The 14254-nt window shown below is 52.4% G+C and overlaps 1 protein-coding gene across 5 annotated transcripts in view; it reads left to right on the top strand.

Annotated features, from left to right (window-relative positions):
• The window catches only part of MYLK (myosin light chain kinase), a 176239-nt gene that overhangs the window by 147819 nt on the left and 14166 nt on the right, over window positions 1–14254 (top strand). For all 5 annotated transcript variants that reach the window (XM_006772891.2, XM_015569904.1, XM_006772892.2 and 2 more), the window contains 3 exons: window positions 1024–1241; window positions 3506–3629; window positions 12768–12920. In XM_006772891.2, coding sequence (XP_006772954.1) covers window positions 1024–1241; window positions 3506–3629; window positions 12768–12920 — 495 coding nt within the window. The remainder of the gene's footprint in view (window positions 1–1023; window positions 1242–3505; window positions 3630–12767; window positions 12921–14254) is intronic.

The following is a 14254-nucleotide window of genomic DNA, read 5'->3' as shown; positions in this document are numbered from 1 at the left end:
CGATGACTCCCCTTAGAAGAGAGAAGGCTCTCGGAAGAGAACTAGCCTAGAATGGAGCCACCCGGTCTTGTTCAGCTGGAGGACTGATGCCTACATGAGTTACCAAGGAGATGCTTTAAACCAGCAGTCGCCAACCGGCGGTCCACGGACTACTGGTGGACGAAAGGTTGTCGACGGCTGCTTTAAACTTTCTGAGCAGTGAGCAAGGAAGGTGGGTCAGAGGGGTGGGACGGGAAGAGAGAGGACCACTCGACTCCGAAAGAGAGGCCATCCATTTGCACTAAAGGCCAGTACTCTGGCAGGCTGGACCCCGGGGCAGTGCTTAGCAGAAGATGTCCTCTGTGGGCCCCAGAAACACCATGGCTAGGCCCCAAAGTCTATCCAAGCAGGAAGGATGTACTATATTCTAGCCTGGGCCCCAAGCATGCAGGACAAGTCAGTTATGCTGGAACGAGTAAGCTGATACTGCAGGCCTTGCCAGAGGAAGCAGATTGATCATAACTGTAAGTGTGGTAGGTTACAGCCAACGAATTTGCTGAGGCTTGTTGTTGAAGATACTTTGTTTTTCCTATGAGTATTATTTCAAGTTTCAATTCTCTGTGACTACAAGACATGGCTAGAATACAGGAATGTTCCCCTGTACATCAATAGTCATTTGGGGAAAGGAAGCTGCCCCCAGCAGTTAACCTTTTGCTAAGGAGATCATGTCTGGATCTCTCAGTTCATGACACCCCTGAAACCACCCAGCCTAGGTGCTTCCCTGAATCCCCCAACAGCTTAGTGGGCACAGGCAGAGTCCCCCAAGAGGAGACCAGGAGGCCTGGGCCCTCCTCGCACAGTGGAGATGACCAGTGTAACAGGGCAGTGGCCTGGGATTCAGGACACTGCAAAAAGTGCCCGGCACCCCCATACCCTGGGCTTTCCTGCTCGTCTTCCCAACCCCCCAACCTGCCCTTGGCCAGAATCCCTGCCAGCCCAGGCTCTGTGATCTTGAGGTCTAACGGCCCCCGTCTGTCCCCGCAGCGTGTCAGGGGGTGAGTTGTTCGAGCGCATCATCGATGAGGACTTCGAGTTGACGGAGCGAGAGTGCATCCAGTACATGAGGCAGATCTCGGAGGGGGTGGAGTACATCCACAAGCAGGGCATCGTCCACCTGGACCTCAAGCCCGAGAACATCATGTGTGTCAACAAGACAGGCACCAAGATCAAACTCATCGACTTCGGTCTGGCCAGAAGGCTGGGTAAGGCCTCTCCTATTGTCCTCGACATGTAGTGGCAGTGGCAGTGGCTATGGCCCACACACTGGGTATTAGAGGGAATGCACAGCATTGGAGTTAAATTCAGAGACTGTGGAGATGGCCCAGGTTCAGAACCCACCTTTACCACTTACTAGTTGTGAGGCTAAGTCCCAAATTCCTCATCTGTAAAATGGGATGATAGCAGTACCCACTTCACAGAGTTGTTATGGGGATCAAATGAGTGAATGCAGGTACAGTGATGAGAGCAGTGCCTTGCACATAGTAAGTAAGCACTTTTGTAGGTGTTAGCAATTTATTATTATTACTAGAGGCCCGGTGCACAAAATTTGTGCAGGAGGGGAGGAGAGCAGTGTGTGTGTCCCTCAACCCAGCCTGCACCCTCTCCAATCTGGGATCCCTCTCACAATCCAGGACTGCAGGCCCAGTCACCTCTAACTGCCCTTTCTGCTGGGCTGGTCACCCCTAACTGCCCTCCCCTGCTGGCCTGGTTGCCCCTAACTGCCCTCCCCTGCTGGCCTGGTCACCCCTAACTTCCCTCCCTTGCCAGCCATCTTGTGTCCACATGGTGGCACACATCTTGTGCGTTGGAGTGATGGTCAATTTGCATATTACCTCTTTATTATATAGGATTTTTGTTGTTGTTGTTGTCCCTTTTATATTTTTCACTCTGGTGCCTTCAGAGTGAAAGCACCTTGTGATGGTGCTTCCTACACTTGCCTCCTACTGTCCAGTTTTCAGTCTCCTGCTGCTTCCTCTCATTTGATTCTCACAGCAACCCTGTGAAGTACACAGGGCAGATGTTATGAGCCCAAATGATAGACTAAGAAAACGAGACTCACAGTAGCTTTGCCCAGCAGGTCCCACCAGGAGCCAGGAGGGGTCCTGGGGCTGGAATAGGGACCCCTGACACAGTTTGAGCTTCCTGAGCACCTGTGCTATTCCGGCCATGTGGGGAGGTGCAGGAGGTGGGCGGGACCTGCACCCAGCCCCGAGGTCATTTTGGTGGGTGACTGTCTGCTTCACACGCCACCTTCACCCACCCTGTGTAGCTCTGTGAGGTCCCAGGAATTGAGGAAACCGCTTCCCCCTCCACCTCCTGACCACAGCCTTGGCAACACGGGCCTGGGGCCGGCAGGAGCTGGCCTTCTTCACCGCCCTGCAAGGAGCCAATGGCTCTGGATGCCCAGTCCTGGTTGAGACCGTGTGGGTGATAAAGAGGAAAGTGAGGGAGGTGGTCCCGCCAGGCGGTGGCTCCCTGGTGATCGGTGTCCCGAGGTTGGGCAAATGCACCTGCTCTGCTCTCTCCTGCTGAGGGCACGGTGTGGGGGCCACCGCTGGTGGGCAGGAAACCCTAACAGTTTAAACAAATAGGGCACAGCTGGCCTAGGGAGCTAGCGTGTCAGAGCCCAGAGAACACAATGGGCAGGCTGCCTTAGAGAGGGGATATGTAGGGACAGGGTGTCTACCACGGGGCAGAGAACTGGGAAGTTAAGATGTAGCAGGAAGGGTTCAGGCTGGAGCTGGAGCAGAGCTCCCATGTCCGAGAGCCATTGTCTTAGAGCACTCACTGGGGCTATGTTGTTAACAGGACCAGGGGCAGCCATGGGCCAAAGGCGTGCCACCCCTCCAGAAGCTGGCACCTGGCGTGCGTACTCCAGATAGCTCTTGTCCTCTATGGCTCAGAGGCACCTGTGGCTAAGGTTTTCCTGACGATCCCCCCGGCAGCTCCTGGGAGGAGAGAGATGAGGTTGCACGTGGAGAGGCCGTGGAGTAGGAGGAGCCTGGCTTGGGAGTCAGGACCCCTGGCACCACTGTTAACTGGGGGGTAAATCACTCTACTTCCCTGGAGCCTGTCCTTGGAGCCGGGTGTTGTCGAGAATGTTACATAGGAAAGTTTGTCAAGCAGGCAGCAGGGCTCACTATTACCAAGCACAGGTCCCAGCCCCACCCCAGGGCACTCATGGGAGATGCAGACACAGGGCAGAGCCCTGGCAACAGGGGTTTAGCAGCCTCTACTTCCCTCTCCACCCGCTGAAGGCACTGAGGCGAGGGTGCGGCTGCTCGATCTCATGGTACATTGATGTACTTGTTTAACGGGAGGCCGGGGTCTCTGTGCCTTCTCCCGGGAGACAGCAGCTGAGGCCGGTCCTCTGTGTCTCTCCCGGGCACACAGATGAGGGCATCCGAGAACGATGGGTTTGGCTCCACAGTGTTCTGACCAGTGATCCCTCTCTATCTGGTTGCAGAGAATGCGGGGTCTCTGAAGGTCCTCTTTGGCACCCCGGAGTTTGTGGCACCTGAAGTGATCAACTATGAGCCCATTGGCTACGCAACAGACATGTGGAGCATTGGGGTCATCTGCTACATCCTGTGAGTCTCGGGTATAGGGAGGCAGGGGCAGGGAGTGCCACAGGAGGGTCCGCAGGCTGCCCTGTTGTTCAGGGGCCAGGGTGGCTCATGGTGGCGAGCCTGCCCCAGAGTCAGGAGGGTGGCAGGCTCCCATCTTACCCCCTGGCCTGCCCTTCTTACACTCCCAGAGGTCAGCCGCCCACTTCACACTCCCATGGGAGCACCTAGCTCCACACACCAGGACCGGCCTTCCGGGCCCCTCGCCATCCCTGATGCTGGCCAGCCTGGGACCTCTGGTTAGGACGGTGGGAATGTGACTGGTACCATGTAATTTACCTTCACTTGTGTAGGTGGGCATGGAGAGGAGGGAGGGAGCCCAGGTGTGCATCTCCTGTGGGCGTCATCATTGTCTGCAGAGGACAGCACCCCATCCTCGCTGCAGTGTTCTGGACCAGCGCTTCACAAAACAGTACCGTGCTTAAATCAGCGGAGACAGTTTAGGTTGCAGGGTGGTTCAGAAGGCCTGGGGTACCTGGGGATCCACATTTCCAGGAGGGTCCAGGTTGCCAGTAGTGCTGGTCCAAGGATCAAGCACTGAGGACCAGGCTTTAGGTGGGATTATAGCTACACCTGGAGGGATAGTAACAGGCAGGGGCACTAGGACTGTGGGGAGTGGACAGCCACGTGGGAGTGTTCACAGTGGACACATCCGTGTGACCTATACCCAGATTGTAAACCACACACTCCCTCTTGGTGGGACCTTGCTGGTTTCACCTCTGAAGCCCAGGCCGCAGACAGCCATCGGCCTCAGAGGCAGCCGCGAACGTGTGTGGCAGCACACAGCTATAGGATGGTTACCCAGAAGGTGTAGATGTGCGTGCATTCATTTTGTGAAAAAATAGATTTTGTTCTTCAAGCAAAAGGAAAAATTAAGCGTTTTCATGGTAAATATGAGGAGGACCTCTCAGAATGCTTCCTTGGACCCCTGGGGTCCCCCGTGTGAGCAATGGCTGTGGGCGACCCTGCTGCACAGCCAGGCTCAGGAACCCCTGTTACACAAGCTTTTCTAAATGAGGAGTGATTTTTTGTGCAGAGTGGCTTTTCCACAGGCTCAGGAGTTTTACTGTCACTGTGGCCTGTGAGGACGGCCTCCTTCAGCATCACAGCCTCCCGTATCACAGATTCTGTACCCAAGTCATCTTCCCCCCTCCTCGCTGTCACCCCCACCAGCATGGCTTCCCCCAGAGCAGCAGAGAAGGCCCGGCCAGGAGTGCGTTTCCCTGCCTCTCCCTCTTGCAGACCTCTCCAAGAAAAAGGGGGCTGATGAGTGGAGAAAGCTGCACCTGACTCTGGAGGCCTGGCTCCTCGGTAAATAAGGAAGCAGGACAGTGGGCCTAGCCTACTCCTTCTGGGGCTGCCCCGCTGGACGATGCTCACACTGTCCTGGGCCTGGCTTGGTCCCTGGGTCCCTCTGCAGCCACGAGAGACGTGCCTGACTGTCTCTCCGGCTTTCCCACACGAGCCGAGATCATCTGCAGCCACGGATTTCACAGGGTCCTCCTTTAATCCTCAGGACAAACCAGGGAGAGGGTCATGGCAGGGCTCCAACCTCCATTTGGCATTGAGATGACCAGGGCCAAAGACTCCCACGTGGCTGTCCACTCCCCACACTCCTAGTTGACCCAAGACTGACGCGTTTCCCAGGGTACAGGACTTTTAGTGCTAAAGTGAGGACAGTGCTGGGCCAACTAGGGCCCGTGGTCTCCCTGCTGGTCAGGGCCAGCGCAGTGACTAAACTGCTCAGTACATGTTCACAGTGACACGTCTGTGTAACCCAAACCCAGATCATGAACCAAAACACTCCCAGGGCCGCGGGGCCCCTCCTGGTGCCCTCCCAGTTACTACCCCCCAGAATAGCTATAATCCTCATGTCTAAGACCATGCGTTAGTTCTGCCTAGTCTTGAACTTGATATAAACGGAATCACACAGAAAGACAGGTCTGGCTTCTTTTGCTCAACACTGACTGTGAGGCCCATTCACATTACTGTGTGTAGCTGTAGCCGTTCTCGGTGCTGTGCAGTGTCCACTGTGGAGCACCATCCCACTTGTGTATCTATTCCGTGTTGATGGGCTTTGGAGTAGATTCTAGTTGGAGTGTTGCAAGGGTTTGGATACATGTGTGTTAGTGAATATATTTATGCATTTCCGTTGGACATATATAATCCACAACTGGAATCACTAGGTCATAAGAGCACTTTATTTTAAAATGGAAATCCTTTTAGGTGGAGGAACATAGTAATTGGGATAATATGTTGTATTGTTTACTAGATTATTTTTAAAGCAAAGACCAAGAAGTAGGGCAGAGCTTTTGAAATGGGGAGAAAGTGATTCTGATGAGTGGGGCACCAGCCTGAAGTTGTTTGGGGGCGGGGGCAGAGGTGGAGAGGGAAGAGAGGCGTGTGTGGTGGGGACTCTGGTCAGCCCTGCTTAGCCTTCAGCAAGCCTCCCCCCCACCCTGTCCCCCCCCCCCCCAGGGTCCAGCACCCATCACGGTGGGCTGCTCTGCCCGCTGGGACTTTTCCCCGCTGGCTCTCACAGTGGGATTGAGGTTGGGCAGTTCCCTCCCGAGCTGGGGCTCTCAGCAGAGCACATGGTGCCACAACAACTGTTGGAACCAGACGGATTGCTTCTTCCCAGTCCTGCTGTGCAGAAACCTGGAGCCATTGCTGGAGTACCCAGAAGAGGCTCTCTGGTGCCCCTGCTGCACAGCCAGGTTTAGGAACCGCTGTTGCAGAAGCTTTACCAAGAGGGGAGTGATTTTTTGTGCACCCCGTCCCTCCCTTTGGAGCTTGGTTGTCTGTCTGGCAGTTCCTGTCGAGCCACCTTCTGCATGTGTACCAGAGAACCTCCTCCCCACCCCTCCATCTCCTTTCTGAGGCCAGGGAGAGATGGGGAGGCCGGGGAGCTGGGGGACAGGTGATAACATTTATTATTATTTAAAATAATAACATTTATTATTTATGAGCGCCTCTTCAGCAACCAGTGCTGCCTGCTGTCTTTGTAGGTTGCTCTGACTTTGTTGGAGGGACTCCTCAAGCCCTGGGAGAGGTCAGGGCAGAGCCGGCCCTGGTGCTGGACACCTGGTCCCCTGCCTGCCTGGCTTTTCCAGGCAGAGTAGAGATGCAGCAGGCAGGGCTCTGGGGTCCCTCCCCTCTCACCCCTGTTCTGAAGAGAGAGAGTCCATTTTGTGAATCTCCTGGAGACTCTTCTCGTGTTAGAAAAACCTGCTTGATTTTGGGCAGGAAAGCGAGGACGGGGTGCTCTAGGCCACACTTCCATGTGGAAGAACTTCTAAGCCCCGCCTTTTCTCTAAGACCTTCCTCTCCTGCGTCCCTGCCCTCTGTTCCTGAGCACTTGGTGTTCCCTCACTGCCTGCAGGGGCATCACCCTCTGTGCCCAGCCTCACCCTGTTCCAGCATTCCTTCTCTCTCCCTGCCCTCAAACCAGGGTAAAGAGCAGCTACTGCTCTGCTTTCTCCTCCCAACCATCCTCCTGACGGGGCAGTGAGAGACTTCCCGTTTCTGCTCATTTGTTGAGCACCCACCATGAGAGAGAGCCAGAGTCAACCCCATCAGAGTCTAACTTCTGGGGACAGCAGGCAGTGAACGGGGGTGAAGTGCCAGGGCCCAAGCATCGGGTACATACTCAGACTTGGGTTTGAATGTAGGGCTTTTCAGAAGGATGCAGTGGCCCCACCCAGGGCAGCCCTCCTCTCCACCGATGAGCCAGACATCTCTCTGAGTCCAGCTCCGTGGGTACCCTATGCCCACACCAGGCCCAGCCACCACCTGCAGGTTCTCGGGTGGTTTTTAGCATGACTAAACCCCAGCTCTCTGCTTCCTAGGCCACTGCACAATAGGATACCCGGCTCTTCCTGTGGGACCTGCCCACCCTCGCAGTTCTCTCACCACACTTCAGTATTTGAAGGCTAAAATGGGATCAAAGGCTAACTCTTCCTAAGCAATCAGTAGTTCTGCTAGCAGATGTGTGGTCTCCTTAGCTGGCCGTTCATGCAGCCAGCCGGTCATCTGCTGCTTGAAAAACACCATGGGGAAAGTGTAGTCCAAGAAGCACTTCTCTTTGTTCAAGAAAGGGTTCATGCCCTAACCGGTTTTGCTCAGTGGATGGAGTGTCAGCCTGCGTACTCAAGGGTCCCAGGTTAGATCCCAGTCAAGGGCATGTACCTTGGTTGCAGGCACATACCCAGTAGGGAGTGTGCAGGAGGCAGCTGATTGATGTTTCTCTCTCATCGATGTTTCTAGCTCTCTATCCCTCCCTTCCTCTCTGTAAAAAAATCAATAATTATTTTTTTTTTTTTAAAGAAAGGGTTCACCTTTCTCCTGCCTTTCTGCCCTGGGAGCAGAACAGACCTTGTGTCAGATTCCCTGGGCAGAGTTTTGCTGCAGTGAGGTATTAAAAAATTAGAACATCCTGCAGTACTGACCATTGGGACTCATCAGCACAAAGACTAACATTTGACCATGAAAAATGAACATGAAGACTCTGTATTCACTGGTGAAAGGCCATTTCAAGTGAGGAAAAAGAGCATCCAAGAACTTGCCCACACTGATAACAGTTTTGTGAAACCCAGATGAATCCTTTGGTTAAGTTGGGGAGGAAAAAAATTTTCCTCTGCCCTTTTAGGTTCAGTAGTGGGGGCCTGCAAATCAAACAAAAGACAAATTAACAGGAGGAAAAAAACAGATTTGACTATGTACATATGCATAAGAGGTAAAGAAATGTGACTCAAGGAGGCATTTAGGGTCTGAAGCTTATATACTGTTTTAACAAAGAGCAATAAATTGGAGAGAAGTCATTAGACCAGAGAAAAGGGTCTGGGCAAGGCTTCTGGAGGGGTTAAGTTGTTAGAAGATCCTAGGGAAGGTATGGTCAATAAGGATTGTTTCGCAAGTTTGTTATGCAAATTTGTTATGCATATAAGAGTTTCCTCCTCTACAAATGGAAATGTATATCACCTTAACAAAGAGAAATTTATGTCCTGCTTTTAGACAGAAAGAGAGAGGACAGAGAGCTAATTGCCTTCAGCTCAAGACAATCCTTATGCCATATTTGGGATCAATTAAAAACTAGGCAAGACTAGGAAGAGAGGCCGAAACCGGTTTGGCTCACTGGATAGAGCGTCGGCCTGCGGACTGAAGGGTCCCAGGTTCGATTCCGGTTAAGGGCATGTACCTGGGTTGCAGGCACATCCCCAGTGGGGAGTGTGCAGGAGGCAGCTGATCGATGTTTCTCTCTCATCGATGTTTCTAACTCTCTATCTCTCTCCCTTCCTCTCTGTAAAAAATCAATAAAAATATATTAAAAAAAAAAAGACTAGGAAGAGAGGTGAGTGGTTGAGTTTTAATGCTACGATTATTCTGTTTGTTATTGGGTTAATTTTCTAATCAAATGATGCTTGATCCTTATGTAAATCCTGGCAACAAAGTAAAAGTTCAAAGAAAGTTTTTAAAAAATCTGTAAAATCCCACCACCCAGAAACAGCATTACTAAAATTAGAACACTCTCTTTGTTATCACGCTCTGCATAAATACCATGTTTTATTTTAGAGACACACTCTTTAATAAGGGAGGTGCTGGGGGAGCTCAGTCAGGCGAGGAGCCAGCTGGGGCTCAGGGGTATTTCAGATGGATGGGCTGCCAGGAAGGAGGAGCGCCAGAGGCCAGAGGTGAGGAGGCTCTCCCTGGCTGTGAACATTACAGAGATTAAGGCCTGTCTTTGCAGGATTACAGCTCCTAATTAGGAAGGGAGGTTTACAGAAGGGGGCCTTTCAGCATTCCACAGCTGGGTTGTTTGCTTTTTCTGCAATCTTTTGGAGTGCTGAAGGACTCCCCCCACTTCCCCCTTCTGTTTCAAATGGAAAATGTCAAAACAGAAAGAAGCAGGTGGCTGACAAGCAAGAGTTGGGCTGCTTCTTGGTGGGCCTAACTGAGGTCTGCGAAAGAACAAAACTTCAGTGGAGTAAATGTGAAGGTGGAAATGACTTTATTGAACGATTCATAAATCAGGCAGCATCCCATCTAGTAAATAGAGAGATGCTCCCAGCATCAGTAGGAAATGGAAGGGTTTTATAGGCTAAAGGAGTCCTAGGAAAAGGAGAGAAAGGGTTATTTCAGGCTCGGACTTTTTCTTTGGGGAGGGGAGAGGGGTGGGAAGGGACCAGCAGAGTTTTGTTGCGCAGATGACCTCCCTAGGGCTAATCAGGGAGTTTCAGATTGACTCAAGATTACATTTCTGGAAGAGGTTGAAGTTACAATTTAATCTTGGTTTGATGTTGTGAGAGCAAATGACTCCATCTTGGGCCTGTTATCCTTTTTTTTTAACAGCTCACACGGGATGGCAGGGATGGGAAAGCTTGGAGCGCCTGGGAAGTGTAGGCCAGCACCCTGGGTGTATAAAAGGGGAAACTGGGGCCCAGAGAGGAAGGGAGTGGCATGTAACAGCGTAGATTCGGGGGACGATAAGCTCCCACCCTTCCCCCACTGTTACGTGACCGAGAAGGATGATCTCCATGCATTCTTAAAACATAAATCAGAGACTAAGACACTTTAATGCCATCTATAAAAATCTGTTATTCAAAAACGCAAGTCTGTTGATTGGGGTGAGATAATTCACATTACCAAAGCTTGCTTCTCCTCACAAGGGCCTTACCAGGGGGTTCCTTCCATGCCAGGGCTTCCTCACGGTATGTCAGTGGGTTTTGTTTTACAAAACTTCATTCTCAGGTGCGGGTGTATCTCAGGGGCTGAGGGCCTTGAATGCTGAAACAGCCCCAGAAGGGTTTGTGGGGATATGATGAGGGGCTCCTAAGGATTTGGGAGACTGAATTTAGTGAAGCCTTAACTTGGGAAGTTGATGGCAGGAATGGCCCAGATTCATCTCGTGGGGTTCAGGGATCAGGGCTACCTAATTTGTGGGGCCCAGTACAAATTTTTTTTAAAATATATTTTATTGATTTTTTACAGAGAGGAAGGGAGAGAGATAGTTAGAAACATCGATGAGAGAGAAACATCGATCAGCTGCCTCCTGCACACTCCCCACTGGGGATGTGCCCGCAACCCACGTACGTGCCCTTGACCGGAATCGAACCTGGGACCTTTCAGTCCGCAAGCCGACGCTCTATCCACTGAGCCAAACCGGTTTCGGCCCCAGTACAAAATTTAAAGGTGGGATGAGTTGTCCAAACACTAAGAATCTCCAGATAACAGTAGCAGAATATTAAACCAAGGGGTGGGGGGCATCAAAGGGTGGGGCCCTGTGCAACCTTGAGGCTGCCCTAGATCAGAGTGAATGGGGAGTGGATGCGTGGTGTGACAATGAAGTCCTCAGAGGTGAGCGGAGAGGCCATTGAGCCATAAAGCTGTTCTGTTCTTCCTTGAGATTTTACCATCCGAATTTTATCTGGAGTAAGCTATGGGCAAATGAGTTATTCCTGAGATCACAGACTGGGGAGGCAGTGGGATGAACTGTCTACAGCAGAAGGGGAACATCTGTGGTCATGGGCCCAGCACTTCCTGTAGACCAGGCCTCGTGCAGGTCCCTGCACTACCATTTCCTTCATGTTCATGGAAAGGTTTGTATAAAGTTGCAAGTAAGATTCAGGCTCTAGAGACAGATACTGTCACCAAACCCAAGTTCCTGTGCCCGATGCTTCGAATGGCAAAACTCAAAACATCAGAGTTTGGAGTAAGGAAAGGTTTATTGATCGAGAAGGCGGCAACAGAGAAGGTGGGAGACTTAGCAATGCCTCAGAACCATCTTGCTCGGTGGACTAGGTTAAGGGTTTTTAGCTGGTGTGGCCGGTGTTGATGTAAGACTTTGGAACTTAGCTGTTTATGGTGAGGGGCTTCTTCACTGCATCTCCTGGACAGCGGACCCTTTGCTCTGAAGGGTGTGGCATTCAGGTTCCGGTTACATTCCAGTCCTTTGGTTCTTGTGTGACTGGTGGGCCGGGGAGACTTTGGGTCCAGGTCCAGCTGGAGGTCGAAGTTCTTTTCTCTGCGCGTGCTTCGGCTGTGTGACATTGGGGTTTTGGTCTGTTGTCTCTGAAAAGTAACTCACATCTTGTTAAACAGGATAGGACTGTTTTGAACTGGTTCTGCGTTTGCAACACCTGGGTTCAAATCTCACTGGCTGTGAATCCTTGGGCAAGTTACTTACCCCCACCCCCGGGCCTCAGTTTCCTCATCTGTGAAACTAATGAGTTACCTGCACTATAGGGTGATGTTAAGGTTCAATGAGTTCATCTCTGTCCCGTGCCTGGCACATGCCCTAGTGAGTATTTGCTGCTGTGACGGTGGTGATGGAGAAGGGGAAGGAGGGAGGGAGAAGTGGAGGCGGTGACCACTCTGGTTAAGTAGTAGGTTCTCCTTACAGAGGAGGAGTCTGTGACACAGAGTGCTGAGGGGATGTCCACGGTCACCCAGGGAATGAACAGGCATGCCCTTTCCCCACCGCGGGGCCTCTGTGGGAGCTTTCTGGTTTGGCCTCAATGCCTCAGGGCACTGAACTTGAGTGTAGATGGGACACCAAGCCCACATTGCTGATTCCATGTCCACCATCCATCTATCCACACATCCTTGCTGAGCACCGTGTGTGCTGGGCCCTCTGGGTGCTGACAGGAGCAGGACAGTGGGTGCAGTAATGGGTGCTGTCTACCATGTGACCATCGTGGGAGGGGCAGGAGCACAGGGACCTTGCAGAGGTTCTGTGGGGAGAAGTTCTGGCCTGGGCCTGGGGGAGAATAGAAGACAGGGAGGAGGTATCCTGCTGTGTACTGTGTAAACGGAAGTAAATTCCTTCTGCCTCAGCCTCACAGGCAAAAAGTGTCCAGAGACACCCCAAAATACAGTGAGCACTGAGAAGAGGCGGGGCCACTAAAGCCTGGAGAGCCACATCCTCTCTTATTTCCCCAGGCGGGAGGAGAGGCAGGCACAAGGGCGTTTGGGGGTGCAGGGCTTTGCCGGCTCTCACCTTTGACCTCAGCACTCACTTGGGGGGATAATCTCACCCTATTCTCCTTCTCCCCCTCACCCTCATCCCTCACCCCCAGTTCACCTGCTCTCCTGCTCTTCTCCCAGGGTCAGTGGACTTTCCCCCTTCATGGGTGACAACGATAACGAAACCTTGGCCAACGTGACCTCAGCCACCTGGGACTTCGACGACGAGGCCTTCGATGAGATCTCCGATGACGCCAAGGATTTTATCAGCAGCTTGCTGAAGAAGGATATGAAGTAATGAGCTGAGATTTCCATCTTTTCAGCTTCCCCAGGCCCTGGATTGGTGTCTGGAGGCAGGGAGTTCCTGTGCCTGTTGTGGGTCCCTCACCTGGAGGGAGGGTGGGCATTGTGCATGTGGGGGTGGGGAGGGAAGGGTCTTCCTAGGCCCCTGCTCCCCTGTGCCAGACACTCCACTCGGCTTGAAGAGCACCGAGACCTCACATGAAAAGCAACCCTTAGCCAGGGGTTGCAGGGAGAGTGGCTGCTTGTGCATGAAGAGTGACGGCCCCTTTTATTTTCCCTGTCCGGTCGTGGTCTGGGGAAGCCCTGCTGGAACCTCGGCCTTCTTCAGGGTTGCACAGAGTGTCCTATCTGTGGGTCCTGACTGTACCTCCAGGCCATTCTGGTTTGGTGATTTTTATATCTAAATTATTTAAGACAGTGGTTCTCAACCTTCTGGCCCTTTAAATACAGTTCCTCATGTTGTGGCCCAACCATAAAATTATTTTCGTTGCTACTTCATAACTGTAATGTTGCTACTGTTATGAATCGTAATGTAAATATCTGATATGCAGGATGATCTTAGGCGACCCCTGTAAAAGGGTCGTTCGACCGCCAAAGGGGTCGAGACCCACAGGTTGAGAACCGCTGATTAAAGAACTCCCTGCCTGAATATGGCCAGGCACCGTTCCCACTGCCCAAAGTTACGCTGTGCTCCCAGACCACGGGCTCAGCCCTCTCCCAGCTCCATCTCTGTCCCCATAACAGTGCAGACACTGAGGTTCCCACCTCCACCTTCTAGGGCTGCCTGGGGCTGCCCACGAGGTCTGTGGATGAATCTACATAACACTTGTGAAAAGGGGCCCGCTGTGGTGTGTGCAGTTGTATAGGAAGAGGCTGTGAGGAAAGGTCAGACATACAAGGCGCTCAGTATTTCATTGTAAGACTGGAGGTTGACGTTGCCTAGGAGGTGAGGTTGGAGGAGGCCTTGGGTGTGGCAGACAGAATTCATCGATGAGAACTCACTTTGTGAGGGGAACCAGCTAAACCAAGTCAGGAAGGTGAGAGGGGCTACGTGTGTGGGGGGAGAGAGATGGCTCACCCCAGGGGAAGGGAATAGTGGGGGTTCTGTTGAGAGCAACTGGCCAGTTGGTCTCCACACCCCCTCTGTAAACATGTGGCCAGAGGATGCAGGGCCGAGGAACTGTCTTTGGCAATAAGAAGCAGTTATAAGGTTGGCCCAAGAAGGGTAGTGTTGAAATAGGCGGTGTGACAGAGGATGAGAAAGGGAGGGGCAGCCCACCTCCAGGGCAGGCAGGAAGCTCTGCAATCTCAGGTGCCTGCCTGAG

The sequence above is a fragment of the Myotis davidii genome, unplaced genomic scaffold (assembly GCF_000327345.1).
Source record: "Myotis davidii unplaced genomic scaffold, ASM32734v1 scaffold745, whole genome shotgun sequence".
NCBI classification, from domain to species: Eukaryota; Metazoa; Chordata; class Mammalia; order Chiroptera; family Vespertilionidae; genus Myotis; species Myotis davidii.
This window is presented reverse-complemented; position numbering and strand designations above follow the sequence as displayed.